Source organism: Oratosquilla oratoria, chromosome 21 (assembly GCF_046742065.1).
Source record: "Oratosquilla oratoria isolate Oo_2021 chromosome 21, ASM4674206v1, whole genome shotgun sequence".
In the NCBI taxonomy this organism is placed as follows: domain Eukaryota; kingdom Metazoa; phylum Arthropoda; class Malacostraca; order Stomatopoda; family Squillidae; genus Oratosquilla; species Oratosquilla oratoria.
The window spans coordinates 29041469-29057269 of NC_134797.1; the positions used below are offsets into that span (position 1 = coordinate 29041469).

Sequence of the window (15801 nt, forward strand, 5' to 3'; positions counted from 1 at the left end):
GCCCTGTGGAACTGGCACCGTCTTCAAACTAGCACCAAGACCTTCCTCTCAACTATCTACCGCTTCCGTTATTCTTCCACTACTTTTTCATGTAAAAAGAATTGACAACCTATGACTGCTCCCTTCCTATATTACCTTTAGTAAAAAAAAAAATAGCACTGGCATTTGCAGAACACAGGCAGCAGTTTCTTTCTCACAAGATCAATGTGGGGGGACCAAAAACTGTTGCTGGTTGTGGGTTCTTGGTAAAGAATCAAGAGGCAACTATTGATTGACTGAATCAGTACTTACATAATTCATATATATATATATATATATATATATATATATATATATATATATATATATATATATATCTATATATATATATATATATATATATATAATATAATGATAAAAAATAACAAATAAAATAAATGTAAACATATAAAAAAAAATAACAATAACAATGATGATGATACCAGAGTCCTTCACACACACACGCATATACACTTAACCCTCAATTTAGCGGACAAAAAAGTGTGTCCAGTAGTAACTGAAATTCCAGATGAAGTCCGTAAAATGAAAATTTGTCTGATAGGTGTCCGGTAGTAACAGTCAAATACCGGACAAAGTCTGTAAAATTAAAATTTGTCCCAAGTCACAGCCGGGCAGCTCATGCACCAGCCATCCCAGTCAGCCCTGCCAGCCCCCAGCCTGGCATATCAGGTACAGTTGATGCACCAGTCAGTCCTGCCAGGCCCCAGTCTGGCACCATGGATACAGCTGATGAACAAACCAGCCCAGTGTGCCCTGTCAGCCCCCACCTTGGCACCATGGATACAACTGATGCACCAGCCAGCCCAGTCAGCCCTGCCAGCCCCCAGGCTGGCACCCTTGGCTGGCACCACTAATCCAATGGAGATCCTGTACTGTATATATGTAAATAGCAGCAACTAGATTTAAGGTAAGAAATGATTCACTTTCTTCTTTGTATGTAATGTACATCACTATAAACATGTGCTGTAGCTTTTTATTACATATGTGCACGCCAAAACCTAACAGACAATTTTCTACATAACGGACTCATGTCCGGTGTCCAGTATTGATAATGGACGGACCCAATTTTCAAATAACGGACAAGGGTCTGCACGCATTTGTCCATTAAATTGAGGGTTAAGTGTACCAAAAGGTATTTTCCCCATTATGAGAGGCGTGGTCAGAAATTCTATACACCATATGCATTATATTCACAATCATCAGTAAATAGTACTTCCACCAAGGGGGAAGAGCTCATAGATGTATATCATATTATACTATATATATATATATATATATATATATATATATATATATCAATCACTCAACCTTTTGCCTCAGTTTTTTCTTGGCTCCTGCTAATTATATGTGACCACAAGTTACCTAGCAATGGCCCCCTGGTTGGCCCATGGATCACTGAGAAGAAATTTGGTGCTCTTGTCTTATGTACATCAAGCAGAGTAATATTAGAGTTCCATGAATGCTATGGTCATAGTATCATATGGTGTCTGCTTCCAGGTCAATTCTGTATAAACAATGCATCAGAGCTGGGTAGTGACCTGACCTTCTGGGAGCTGGCACAACTCTAGTGTTTCTTAGGACTGTTTTCTCACACGAGTTTATGTCTGAAAGCACTTGTTTCTGAACGGAGTTCTTTGGGCTTGGGATGTCTGCATGCAAGTGCCTTGATGTGTTTAGGGATTATGGTTTTGGCCATAAAAATAAAGTCTGTCATCATGCTGAAGTGGCTAAGACCTCTCTTAACATCACCTGACATTTTTCACAATATTGGCTCTACACTTTGCAAATCTAACACTTACTAGTCCTTCCATACAATCCCTATGACCCCTAAGGGTCTTGCTAAAGGGGCAGGCAGGAGTGAGGAGACTGTCAATGACACTTCTCTAATTCTTAATATTTTAAAGGACCCATTAGTAAGGGGACCAATGACAGTCACCATAAAGTGACAATCTTGCAAGATGGACATCAGAGGGGATTATTTTCTTCCCACTTAGCTTCGAAACCTATGCACACCCTCACCTACATATCGAGGTTCAGCTCTAAAGGGCCAACTGTGCCTGAGATCTCTCTTCATCAACATAACTGTATCACATAAGGAGAGTTGACAAACATTAACTGATCCCCTCATTCCACTATATGCTGGTGACATAAAAATTGTCACACACTATTACTACAGACAAAATTTAAGGTCTATTCCCAGAAAGATCTAAGAGAAGATCTGAGGACTGATACTAGCCATTGTGGGGCTGAGCATTTTAAGTCAACAATACTCAAGGCAAGAATCATTCTTAACTTTCAATATGGAGACATCTTTCTTACATTTTGTCCTTATTTATGGGGATTATATTCAGTTGAGAATGAAGTTTGAAATGAAGAAGTCAAAACCAATGTTGTATTGGGGTATATTCACATCCAGGCATGCCATATGACCAAGCAAGCATACCTAGGAATATACAATTACGGTCAAGCCTTGTTCACTCTAATACTCATAACTTAAATCCTTTTATAGATTCAACAAATGTGCCAATAAGCAGATATGAGCAATTTTTTTTAAAATCATGTTCAACCACTTCTGCAGTCAAGCTGCCACCAAGTAACTAAGAAATCCTGCCCCACCACTTCTGCTATTAATCTGCAACTTTACAACCAAACTCTCATTGTTTATGATGTGAGCACATATATCACATATGTGTTATTGTTTCCTATAGTAGTTGCACTCACACTGTAGTACCTGTAGTGGTTACACTCACATTGTAGTACCGTCTTGTGATTTTGTCAGGACTTCCCTATCTACAAGGTGTCAAGATAAGAAGGGCACTAAATGGGTTTGAATATTTGGTTTGAATGTTTGTGTATGTAGTGGATGTGTGCCATGACTCTGCTAGCCCCAAATAGGATATATATGTACCCACACCACTAATTCTAGTTCCAGGGGAAGTCACAAACCACACAGGAATATTCACTATATCCTTGATCTTAAAGTAACACTATACAAGATATTTCCCTTTGCACAAGTCATAAATATTAAGATTTTAAATATAGTAAATCCTCTCTTATCTGGCATATACAGGGAATTTCAGACTGACTATCAAATGAAAATTCCCATGACCAATGGGCACATAGGTGGGCCATTTAACATTGTGAAACATACTATACAATAAATCATAGAAAAATAATACAGTAGCATAACACCTTTGCGCAATCATACAACATGCTCCATTTATGTTAAATGATCCACATACCACATCTTAAGTATAGTAAGGGAAATTCTTGATTAACCTGCAAGGTCATTTAGTTGGCAGTGAAATCCCTGTGGATACCATATAAACAACTCTACTATATTTTAAAATCTTAAAATATCAACCATAGTTATACAAAGGGAAATGTTTTACACTGATACATTGGTTTGCCATCTCCCTAGTGTACAAGTACAAAGGTGATACAATACTGTGATAAAAGAAATATAACACAACAGAACTGCGCAGTATTGTTTAAAGAGCCTTACTTACCACTTAGTAGGCATCCATGGACCTCAATCATGTGTAATCCTCACGTCCAGCCTCACCTACTCACTCATGACTCACCCAGCCATGCACTGTATTCCTCTGACAACACTCATTAATGAGTGAACACCAATGCAGTGCTGGTTAAAATACCTCCTCTGCTGGTTATTTGAAATCAGCCACAAACTGCCCATGTGCCAGTTATTTGTGGATGCCAATTCATTGATTACTGGATAAATGGGAGGTAACTATTCTGTACTGTAATTTGGTGTGCCTTAATACTTGTATGCATCAAAATGTGACTCTTTATTCAGATTCACGCACCCATGTAGGTCTAACAACTGTAGAAATTGAACTGAGTTACCCCACAATTAGTCTGAGTTACCAAGACCTGACCGTATATATATTTTTGTATTTCAGTGCTGATAATGTGTGCTTCTATACATGTGGGCAATATCATGCACTGGGCCCAAGATTCATCTCAACTTCAAATGTATTTCTTACACCTTTTTACAAATGGATGACAAGAGACAAGAAACAACTGCTCCCCTCCTTCTTCCACTTCCAGATAGTGACAAGAAATATTTCCACATCAATAGAACACACACATCAGTCCTATGTTTCTTCCCAGAGATTTGTGGTATGGCCTGAGGGCCACTGCCAGCAACTGTGGCGATGCAAGTTTTTTTTTCCAAAACTCAAGGCTTCAACTATTATCATTATAAAAAGTGTTACTTGATTCTTTTCTTTGGGATCACATACTGTAAGTCCCTAAAATATTGAGTGCATGAAACTTATGTAGTCCATACTTGCATGGATTATACAGGTATACAGTACTGAGCATTCCAACTTCAATATAATCAAGACACTTGCCAACTACAGCACAGACTGGCTTGACTGACCCATTTTCAATTAATTTCCAAACTTTATACCATGATCTACCATATGTTAACAGTGCTATAGATGGGGTGCATGAAGACGAATTAAATAGCTTTTCAGGAGCCAGAATTGGTTAAAAAGTACTATTTACAACAAGAACAGTTACCTGAGATAAGCTTTTACCTCTGATTCTGACAGTACCACAGAGATTAGTTAAAGAGCCTGGCGAAGAGTTACACAATTTGAAATTCAGTTAGTACATGCAATATGCTTGAAATTTAATCCCTTTTGCAATGATGGTATTCTCTTCCAATTTCCTTCTGGCTGAAACTACAAGATTCTATTCAGCTGGGGGCCACATAAAATAGGGTTTCAATTGACCAAGACTCCATTTTGAACCAAGGGTACGTCTTCAACTTAGTGAAATTTAATTTCAATGCTATGAACAGTGCCTGTTTTAATTAAAAGTAGCGTAAATGAAATTACATCAGAACTGCAAGTCCTATCAACCCCATTGCTATTGTGATCCCACCCTGAGATGAAAACAAATTCCCTGGTGCTTGTTAGCAAAAAATATACTTTCACGAGTTAATCAACATTAAAATGCTGTTAGCCCTCTAAGGCATGTTGCTCACATAAAAAATTATGTCCTCACTAAACCAAGATAATCTTGTTCAGTACAAATTCTATACTTTTGTGAATTATTGAACAATTATATTGGTTATGACTCAATGAAAATAAAACAAAATCAATAAGATAGAAAATAAACATAAAACAGAGGTAAAAACTATTTCATTCAACACTTCCAACCCATCCAGGACCACAAACCATGTGGTGGTCCTGCAAGATGGATAGTGAAGCTGTCCATTTTTCAAAACCCAGCAACCCACCTCATTTCCATCAGGAGGTGCAGCCATGAGGGGCTGACACTTGGTCCCCTGACTGAACCCACGTCTTTCTATTAACTTCACTTGTATTTCTAACATCTTTTCACATTTAGAGAGCTCACACCCCATAACTACTCCCCTTCTACCAATTTCCTATGGTGACAAAGAAACAGTCCTACACCTATATAACACGTACAACAATCCAATGCTTCTTCCAAAAGAGACCTGTAGATAGACCCGAGGACCATTACAAGCCACTGTGTGTTTCCCACTTTGTGAAACTTGAGGAAATCATTATCATGAACCCATCCACATATAAACAAAACATACTCTGACCATTGACAAACAGTTTCATTTCTATAAGAGTGGTTCTGATACTGATAATATTCAACATTATTATTATCATCATCACGGCCACTTCACAAGCACACCAATCCTCCTTATGAACATTGCACCATGGGATTCAATACTCTTTTGGCAACTCTCCTGACCCTAAAGTGTGCATTACATATCATATAATACATTATATACTGTATATCATATCACCTTACATGCTATATACTGCCTTGGGTGATGGATGTACTGACCCCCACTCATCCTCACAAAAATGTCAGGGTAGTGAACCCAGTATTCCAACAAGTTCTCACATGAGAAGCTGAAGACGAGTGAAAGGAAGTGGAAGAGGAAAAGGAAGAGGAAGTGGAAGAGGAAGAGGAGTGGAAGAGGACATGGAAGTGGAAGAAGAAAAGGAAGTGAAAATCGAAGTGAATGCTGTGGGGGAGGAAGAAGAAAAAAAGGAACAAGAGGATGAGGCATGATGGCAAATTGAAGTGAAAGAAGAACGAGAAGAATAAAAAGATGAAGACAAAGAGGAAGAAAATGAACAATAGGAAAGGAAAGGAGAGAGAGAGAGAGAGAGAGAGAGAGAGAGAGAGAGAGAGAGAGAGAGAGAGAGAGAGAGAGAGAGAGAGAGGGTTAAAAAGGAGGTCGTGGAAGAAAGAAGGAAGGAGGGGATGACACGAGAGGAGGGAAGGAGAGAAAGACATGAGAGGAAGGAACGAGGGGGGAGAAAGAGGGGAAAGAGGAGATGGAAAGTGAGGATGAAGGGATGAAGGGAGGAAAGAAGAGGAGGGCGGGAGGGGGGAAAGTTAAAAAGGATGAGGAAGTCAGGATGAAAGAAAGGAAGACTGGAAGGCGGAAGGAAGGGGGAAGGAAGAAGAGAGAAGGATACAGGAGCGGGGGAGGGCGGAGGAGGAAGGAAGGAATGACGAAAGGGAGGGAAGGAGAGAAGAGAGGAAGGGGCAGGAGTAGGAAGAGGGGGGAGGATGAGAGTGTAGGATGGAGTAAGGGAAGGATGGGGGAGGGAAGGAAGGATGGAGGGAAAGAGGGAAGGAGAGGGATGGATGGATGGATGGATGGAGGGAGGGTAGATATGAGACTAATAACAATCAAGACGTTACGGACACAGACAAAAGAGCGTTTAGCCTTAGCAATTATAACCAATCACAATACGAGTAATAGTAATAGTAATTGTAATAGCAGCAGCAGCAGCAGCAAAGCGGCCTGGGCACAAGAAGCGTACTTCCAAAGAAGGGGACTCCCTCGACCTCGCCCTTTGCGACAACGCTAGGGGCCCCGGCCACGACCACGGCCAGGGCGTCGAAGTAGGTGGAGTGGGGGGCCATGGCAATGACGGGTGCTTGGCGGGGCGTCGCAGGCTGCCCCTTGACCTTCACCCAATGGAATCCCCCCGCCGTGAACACCCAGCGCACCCATTGGGCCACCGAATTCTTCACCCATCTAGGAAATACACGTAAACGTTAGTCTGGAGGAGGTGGCTTCGAAGTCGCAGCAGGCTCCTGCCGCCTCCGTTGTCACCGCTGCGTCTCCTTCTGGTGGTTCCTGTTTGAGGAGAGAGAGAACAAGGGGGGCATGCGTAGGGGGGGGGGGCGAAAGGACGCCAGCAGCACCCACCGGATCCCGATGGACTTGGCCTGGTTACGAGTTTGAGTATGAAACGTTCACCACCATAATGTAAACGTTTCGAAGGACTCGAAGAAAATGTTTCTCCTGCATGCCAGCAACATAATTCTTGAAATAAGACGGGGGGATATGGGGGGGGGGGGTTCGTCTACAAAAGCTGAGGGATCCATTTGGTTGACATGGGACATGGACGAGCTCAACGAAACACGCACATGCACACACTTACACGCAGACAAACACACCAAATATAAGCAAAAACCTTGTTTCTTCATAATCCTCAGATGGCTGAAGTATATCAAGAAACGGCTAAATTTTAGAAAATTGTAAGAACATGTCGATTAGAACTTCTCGAATTGCATTTAAAGCCAAGTTGGAGAATCGACAAAGGTACGGAACCTTTTACCTGTAAAAATAAAGTCGAAACTTCTTGAACATATTTTCTATATCGTGTATAGCTATTGTGTAAACACGCACGTACACGCGTATACACAATGAATTTTCGTAGGCATGATAATATGATTAGCGAGTAAAAGACGAACAGTCCTAACATACACAAAACTTTGTGTTTGGTCATTTGTCTATATAACGACACTAATCAAAATGTCAACACATCTTGCAAGATGGCGCCTCTGACGTCACAGGAAGCGTCGTACGACATCAACGGCCATAGCCCGATCATGGCGTCATCAGTTATTATCATGGACAATATATGGACTCCATAGCAATCTCCCCTTAAACTGTCAATAATATTATATAATAAGGATTATTACTTCCTAAGATAGTGTTGTGGGAGGAACGGCGCATCCTTTTTGTCTCATCACAGTGGCAACCCGGTTTTGTGAGATTGTGCATACGAATAGGAGAGGCAGCTGATGCGATTCTTGGCAAGTCACTGTCGACTGCCTTGCAATGCAACTCTTCCACAATGAGAGACTGACAATAAAAGCGTGTGTATGATAGAATCAAGATTCTTTCACACACACACATACATACACACTCACTGGCAGCCAAAAGCCGTCGACATTTACCGAGAAAAAATATTTACCTAAACATGTTTCAAAATCTAATTGTCTATTTCTATGCGTATTTATGTGTTGTATCTATTCCCTTGTCTTTTATTTCCTCCCTTTTAGCCGTAGCGGTTTCCTCTCCTCTGTAAGAAAGCATTTCCTGAGTGCAATGTACCCAGAACCTTGGGAACGTGGGCGTGAAGAACAAGAATGTGGGCTTGCAACCTACCGAGAGCCTACCGGAGATCTACCAGCATGGGCGTCTGCAGATAATTATTATTCGTTTTATTTTATTTTATTTTGCATATGGGGAAGGCAAAACGGTGCACGTACACTATTTATCTGATGCCTACACGTACAATTCAGTTTTACATCCTTTTTATCACAATATGGAAAACACAACTTTCGTTTTGTAATTTTTTTTTTTAATATTTTGTACCATAAACGAAAAAAATCAACATTACCAATGAACATCGCAGTTATTATTCAAGAAATACTATACTGGAGAAAAAAATCAAGATATTGACTATCTTGGGTTAATCCTACTAAATCCAGATGCTTGGAATTTGTGAAGCTTCTTAATACACAATTTTCAGATCCAGCGTATTAAAAGAAATAAAATGCCCTGCCGCCTCAGCCACTCAGGTAATAAAAAGGTATTTAGGAGGACTCAGTGTGATGTTTTTCCACTGAGCACTGCGGAAATCATCCTTAGTGTAATATAGGAAGTGGACTTCACATTCTTGGGGGTATGATACTTTACGATATTACTCGTACTCAGTCACACGAAGTCACAAAACACGTTTTGGGAGTACACTGGTATATAAGCACTTGGAACACCAGTTTTGTTAAAAAAAAAAAATGGTCAAACACCCAACACATACCAATTCAAACAAAATGGCGCCTTTCCAATTTAGCTTTCGCTCTGTAATTGGCTGTAATCGGTCACGTGAATCAAACCAATGATGCTGGCTAGAGCGAGTTTATTTACTTTTAAGTCTCCGAAGACGTTGCACGCGAACGCTCGCAAACTTCGTAGAAAATGAATATGCATGAGATAATGGCGGTGGCAAGACGTCTTAGTAGGTAACATACGTTTTCTATTCTTATTTATGAACTTCATTTTAATTTCTTCTCTTTTCCCATTGGTTTGGTGGTTCCTAAACTCGCTTCTTCAGGTGCGATAATTTATTACTTGACGAAAAGCAACATAAATAAATAAAGTCGAAGGCAAACATTGCACATTGAACGAGAAACTTGACGGAGCTAAACGAGTTTGGATTACTGTTTGAAGAAACTTGGCAGAGATTCATCAATGACCCTCAGGCGAATGGAGTCGGCTAGCGAGTTCAATGAGCAACTTAAAGCATCATTGCACCGAATGGATTTGCAGACTTACTCGTAAGTAAAGTTTATCATGACGTCAGAGGTGTGTATCGATAATCTGTCAGCATTTCACTCCACTGATGCTCAAATTGTTAGTATTGGAATGACAAATATCCCTAGAATTAATTGCCCAGTTTAACAGTTATAACCGCAGATTGTTGGCAATAATACATTTAACTGTCATATATTTTTAAGTTTTGTTTAATACAACTGAAACGAACGAGCAAAAATGTGTGTGTAGGGGGATGGGTGGGATGAAGGCATGCACTCACTGGCCACACCGCAGAAAGGCCAACGGTCTCTGTTCTGTGATCTGGATGTGTATTGTTTTATACGGACAAGTTGCGAGGCACTGAAGCAAGGTCATGCAAACGTTTGAGTATTTCTTTTCCCCGGTGCATGTGTGGTATGATACGAGTTTCATAGTTCTGTTTCGCATATAGAAACGCTGCGTGTAAGGAACCCCCCCCCACCATAATATTGCTAACAAATTGAACAAGAAAATCTAAGATAGTATTTTGTGTTCAACAGCATTTCATACGCATGGTAGATGGGCTGAAAAATAGAGTATATAAATCTATTTGCCACGTGGCCTCTCGTGGCGTCAAGTCAGCATACATAATGAATTTCCCGCGTTCATTGCGTGCCTGTTATGTTCAATCCATTGTTTTTCTTCTAGACAGCGAGGCTTCCTTCCCAGTTAAGTAAAACTAACCTGACGACAAAATATATGTTCAAGTAAAAAACAATGATCCGACGGCAGGCACAAACAAAGGGGAGAAGGACACCCAATAAGGAAGAGATGAAACAAGATAAACGGTAAACTCTCCCGACATGTTTTTTCCACCGCAACAGAATCGTTTGACGACGGCCTGAATATAAGGAAAGTGACCACACGTTACGGAAGGAATTAATACACGTCACCACCTACACATAACATGTGAACATACGTGTCACATATACGTCACAGGGAACAATCTCCTATCACCTGTTGAACGTTCGTGTCAGATGTGCCGATACACTGCACGTCACGGCGGGAAAGGAATCGCGAGCATTTCACGTAAATATTGCATCGACCAACAAGGGTATGCTATTCGCGTTCAAGTGTTCCAGGTAAAAACACAAATAAATCAATTAACTAATAAAATATTAAGTAAACAAAAAAGAAAAATCAAACCGAATTCACTCACTATGGGTCTTGGGATTTTATCAATCTGTGTTTAGTATATACCTAGTTGCAATATACAGATTAACTATTCTACATTTTCTTTTCTTCGACAGTTCTTCAGTTCTTATTACAACCATAGCTGTCACATTGGCCTACGTGTTTAAGGGGAACCAGACGGACTGATAAAAAATATTAATTAAAAAAAGTTTTTATATATCGACTTGATGTTTTTACAATATAACCAAATTATCATTTCCATATTCCATGAGTATTTGAACGATGTATGTCCGTCTCTTCATCCGTCCGTCCGTATGATGTCATTGATGACGTCAAATGTTTTCCGATCTTAATACTTTACCTAGACTAACCTGCTTTTGCATGTAAAATCTCAAATACCATACCAACAGCGTGTAATTTCGCTTTTCCCTAAAATATTAATAGATCAAGATATACATAGGTCTGTTGGAGAACTAGAACGACGCACTCTCCTTTCTACCTACATCTACCGGCTCTCACCCACAAGACGAGTACGCGCATACGTATGCATATGCATTGCGCCACCAACGTAGTCAAGATCTGACGCACACCAAGGTGTCAAGCGTCGCGGTCAAATCTATTGTCCTGAGACTCCAAATTATCAGGGTCATGACCTCGGACGCGCACAGCTGTCACCAAACCCTTGGTTCCTCTTAACGAAGATGTTGCCAATTCGACAATAAATTTCCACAAGGTTATTAGTCTCACCAATCCGCATTCGGACACGTATAAATGGTACAAAGTGATGTAACATCATTTCTTGTTGCCTCTGTATGTAAATTAAATAATTTCGGGGTCCAGTCTCGCTGGAAACAGCGACCATGTACATGTTTTTTCCTTGTCGGCAACCTTGCCTGATTGATGTATATAATGAACCGTTTCTCTTTGGAGAGCGGGAGATATTCACTCGAATAAAGACAAGAAACAAGGCTTGTTTTCCACGCCTCCAGAGAAGCCACTCCACTCGAACGCTACCATATGTTGTGAACAACACCATACAGCATGTCATAAAATACATGACTTTGTGACGTCGCACCTATATCGGTTTTTTTTTCGATAAAATTCTCTTTAGCGATATCATCTATCATTTTAATCATTTATCAAAACTTACACGAGAAAGGCACAACATGCTAGCATGGTAAGTTTGAAGAAAATTTGATTATTTTTCGAAATTTGCCAAATATTTGAAAACGAAAAACCTGTTTTGAGTAATCGCGCTTTCAAATTTTTCAGTAAAGCCGCGTACATACTTGTTGCATTTCCACGTATCGTACCATTTTTGCGTACCACCTAGTGATACGATACGGTGCAACAGGGTATTGAAACAAATTGTTGCGTATCCATATACAGCAGGCGGATAGGCAACAAGTAGGTACAATACCCTGTTGCACCGTATAGTATCACTAGGTGGTACGCAAAGATGATACGATACGTGGAAATGCAACAAGTGTGGACGCGGCTTAAGATGTCTGAACTTTTTCGTACAACATACTTTGGTTTCGTATGTTATGACTGGAATTATTTTCCAATATAACATTCTAAAAAGTTCTAGATATAAATTATACTTAAAGTCTTTGATTATAATATTTAAAATAGAAATAATACTTTTTCACTTTAGTATCTGTTGAATGTTGCAATGGTGAGCCTTTTTTTTCTCTCTCCTTCTTTTCTGTGACTTTATCAGCTTTTATGGGTAAAAGCCTCATTGCTGGGGTGCCGTCACAGTGTCAAATCATAAGGGTTATTTTTTAGCCAGCAATGGGCACCTTCCTGTATCACCAAACAAGTGAGTGCCACCCATTGCAAAAGGTTCATTTCATCAAAGAGCACAAAATTTTGCCCGACTCTGTATGACAACTAAGAGAAAAAGATGACAAATGCCACTAGATTTTCACACACAAAACAAAGGGAAATGTTGAGAAAAATGACACGCAGAAAAAAGCTGTATTTCGCCACATGTTGGGTTCATTCTTGCAGGTGGCTATTACGCCCATTATCCCTTTAATCCAATGGCTAAAATTAACTTTCCTACGTATTTTTGCATAGTGTTGGTATATGAATCCATGCAAAATGAAATTTTCAATTAAAATAACTGGCTTTCCAAAGCGTCAAATCCCGTTTAAGACAGCCGGTGTAAATGACACTGGTGCCAGTGGTCTGGTCCCCCTAAGAAAACACATGGAGATATTACACAAAAAATAAACATTATCAGTATATTAGACTGCGAGGTCAGTCCATTATGTCGCCCACACCTACTTACAACAAGCCCACTGCCACTTCCAGTAGTTTGTTTCTATCAACTTTCACAAATACCTTAGCCACTTCATTTTTTATCAACTAGTACAAATAATAACCTTAGCCATTTGATCAAATACTAATATATGGTTCTTGTGGGTGGGAAAGTACGTCTTTAACCAATCAGCGACAAATACTTAACCAATAATTCCCTTAGCCAATCAGCGACAACTCCTGGAACGGAGGGCGGAGCTTACACTGGCGGCAACAATCGACTTCATTTTGCAAACGGTTACAGTTTGACCTGTTGCCACCGATATAAAAACAGGTGAAACTTCTTAAAAAAAAAAAAGTTTACAAAAAGTGGAAGAATAAAATGAAAACTTGGAACACAAAAGAATTGGGTTTTTAGATTATGTTTTTACGCGTCTTTCTGTGCACGCGTTTTTATGACTGAGAGCTTGTGATTCAACACGGTCTTGGATCACGTGTTGGTCTTGTGATCCACAGCTAATACTCCCCGGATGTGAGTGTATGTATGTGTGTGTGAGATTCAACATGGTCTTAGATCACGTGTTGGACTCGTGATCGACATCTACTTCCCTCTCGGAAGAGAGCTCAGGGCTTATTTATGACCGATCTATGGGTAATGCTGTGACCTTACACACACACCCAACTCCCCGCCCATGAGAGTTGGAGTAACGACTCACAGCGCAGCGATAGTGAAAGTATCTCAGCCCTGGGTGGAATTCGAACCCGGATTGCTGTGGCGGCGGCCCGGAACTCTAACCACTGCGCCATCGAGTCGTGTGTGTGTGTGTGTGTGTGTGCGTGTGTGTGTGTGTGTGGTTTGATTAACCATGGTCTTAGATCACGTGTTAGACTCGTGATCGACAGCTATTTCCCTCCAGGAAGAGAGCTCAGAGCTCTATGGGTAATGCTGTGACCTTACACCCACACACACACACACAACTCTCCGCCCATGAGAGTTGAAGTAACGACTCGCAGCGCAGCGATAGTGAAATTATTTCAGCCCTGGGCGGAATTCGAGCCGGGACTGCTGTGGCGGCGGCCCGGAACTCTAACCACTGCGCCATCAAGTCGTGTATGTGTGTGTCAGAGAGAGAGAGAGAGAGAGAGAGAGAGAGAGAGAGAGAGAGAGAGAGAGAGAGAGAGAGAGAGAGATAGGCAGAGAGAGACAAGAGACCAAGAGAAAGAAAGAGACAGCCTGCCGTCCGGACATGCACCGCTGAATAAGAGATGTGACGTCACGGCCGGACAAGACGGGGCAAACACGCGGACGTAAACACGGCAAGGTCAGGAGAGAAAAATGTGACAAAGAATAATAAAGGACGGTAGGATGGGGGAGGAGGTGGGATGGGGGAGAAGAGGGTGAAGGAGAAGGAAGATGAGGTTGCTTTTATTATCAATTCCTTTCCTCATCCTTTCTTCCTATCATCCCACTTTGCTACCTCTTTTCCCTTTCTTAATAGCTTCCTTTCTTCCCCTCATTCCTTCCTTTATATCTTTCTCCCTTCTTCGTTCCCGGCTTTTCTTCTTAATTTATCCTTTTCTATTTTCCATTTTTGCTCTCTTTCTTACCTGGTTACTCAATTTCTTCCTGCCTTCCTCTTCCTTCCTTCCTTAATTCCTTTCTTTACTCTTTTTTCTTTCTCCTTTACTTGTTCCCTATCCACCTTAATTGCTTCCTTCCTCCCTCTCTTCCTTCCTTTCTTCCCTGCTTGGTCAGAGAAGCCATGACACCTGGGCCACGCCACCCCCACCCCCACCCCAACGGCCTCTTGTCTGGCTTCCCCGCAACGCCAAAGGTTTCCTCCTGGCCTCCAACAAACCCCTCTTCGATCCTCTCCCACCCTCACTTCACTCCTCCTCTTCCTCCGCCTCCTCGACTCCTATGGTTCTTTGTTCACTCACTCTCTCTCTCTCTCTCTTTCTCTCTCCCTCCCACACGCTCTTATCCAATCAGCTCATTGTTTTTGTCACTTAATACGATCTCCACCTCCGTTTCCACATCAACTTCCACCACCATCGCTACAACTTAACCAGTATTCACAATGTAGAGTGCATCTATAGTAGTCTCCCTTTTATTATATTCGTGTTTTCATACCCCTTCTCTCCATTCACATTACTCCATTTCATTTTCCCACCTTAACACCACATCCGCCTTCTCTTAATTCCTTGACTATCTCTTTCCTTTTCTATATCTACATTTTCTTTCCCGGTCACGCCCCGTCTTCCTCTCCATCTCATTCAATTCCTCTCCCCACCTCTTCCTTTTCCTCCTCCCCAACTCCAACGAACATAGCAAGCCCTTTCCATTATTACTTTTACTCTACAGCCGGGTTCACGCAGAACCTCGTGCAGTGCTGCATGAGGCAGATGGCGGTGCTGAGCGCAGCCCCGAGGGCCCACACAGTCTGTCAACACTGACAGTGTGACGGCGCTGGCAGAGAGTGTGGACACTCGGCGCTGCACGCAACACTGCCAACTGCCTCATGCAGCGCTGCACGAGGATCAGCGAGCACCCGGTCTAAAAATAGTACCCCCACTCTCTCACTCATCCCTACGTACTCCCTAAAACTATAAGCGTTAATCCCATTCCTGCACTGGAAGTCACTACTCCCTCCAAACCGACGACGTACTCCATACATTTT

General features: G+C 41.4%; 1 protein-coding gene across 2 annotated transcripts in view; it reads right to left on the minus strand.

Annotated features, from left to right (window-relative positions):
• The window catches only part of LPCAT (lysophosphatidylcholine acyltransferase), a 72036-nt gene that overhangs the window by 30810 nt on the left and 25425 nt on the right, over positions 1–15801 (minus strand). Inside the window, exon 3 of one of the 2 annotated variants that reach the window (XM_076204612.1) lies at positions 6891–7108. The exons of the other annotated variant lie outside the window; for it this stretch is intronic. Within the exon in view, the coding sequence (XP_076060727.1) occupies positions 6891–7108 (218 nt within the window). The remainder of the gene's footprint in view (positions 1–6890; positions 7109–15801) is intronic. 2 annotated transcript variants of the gene reach the window in all.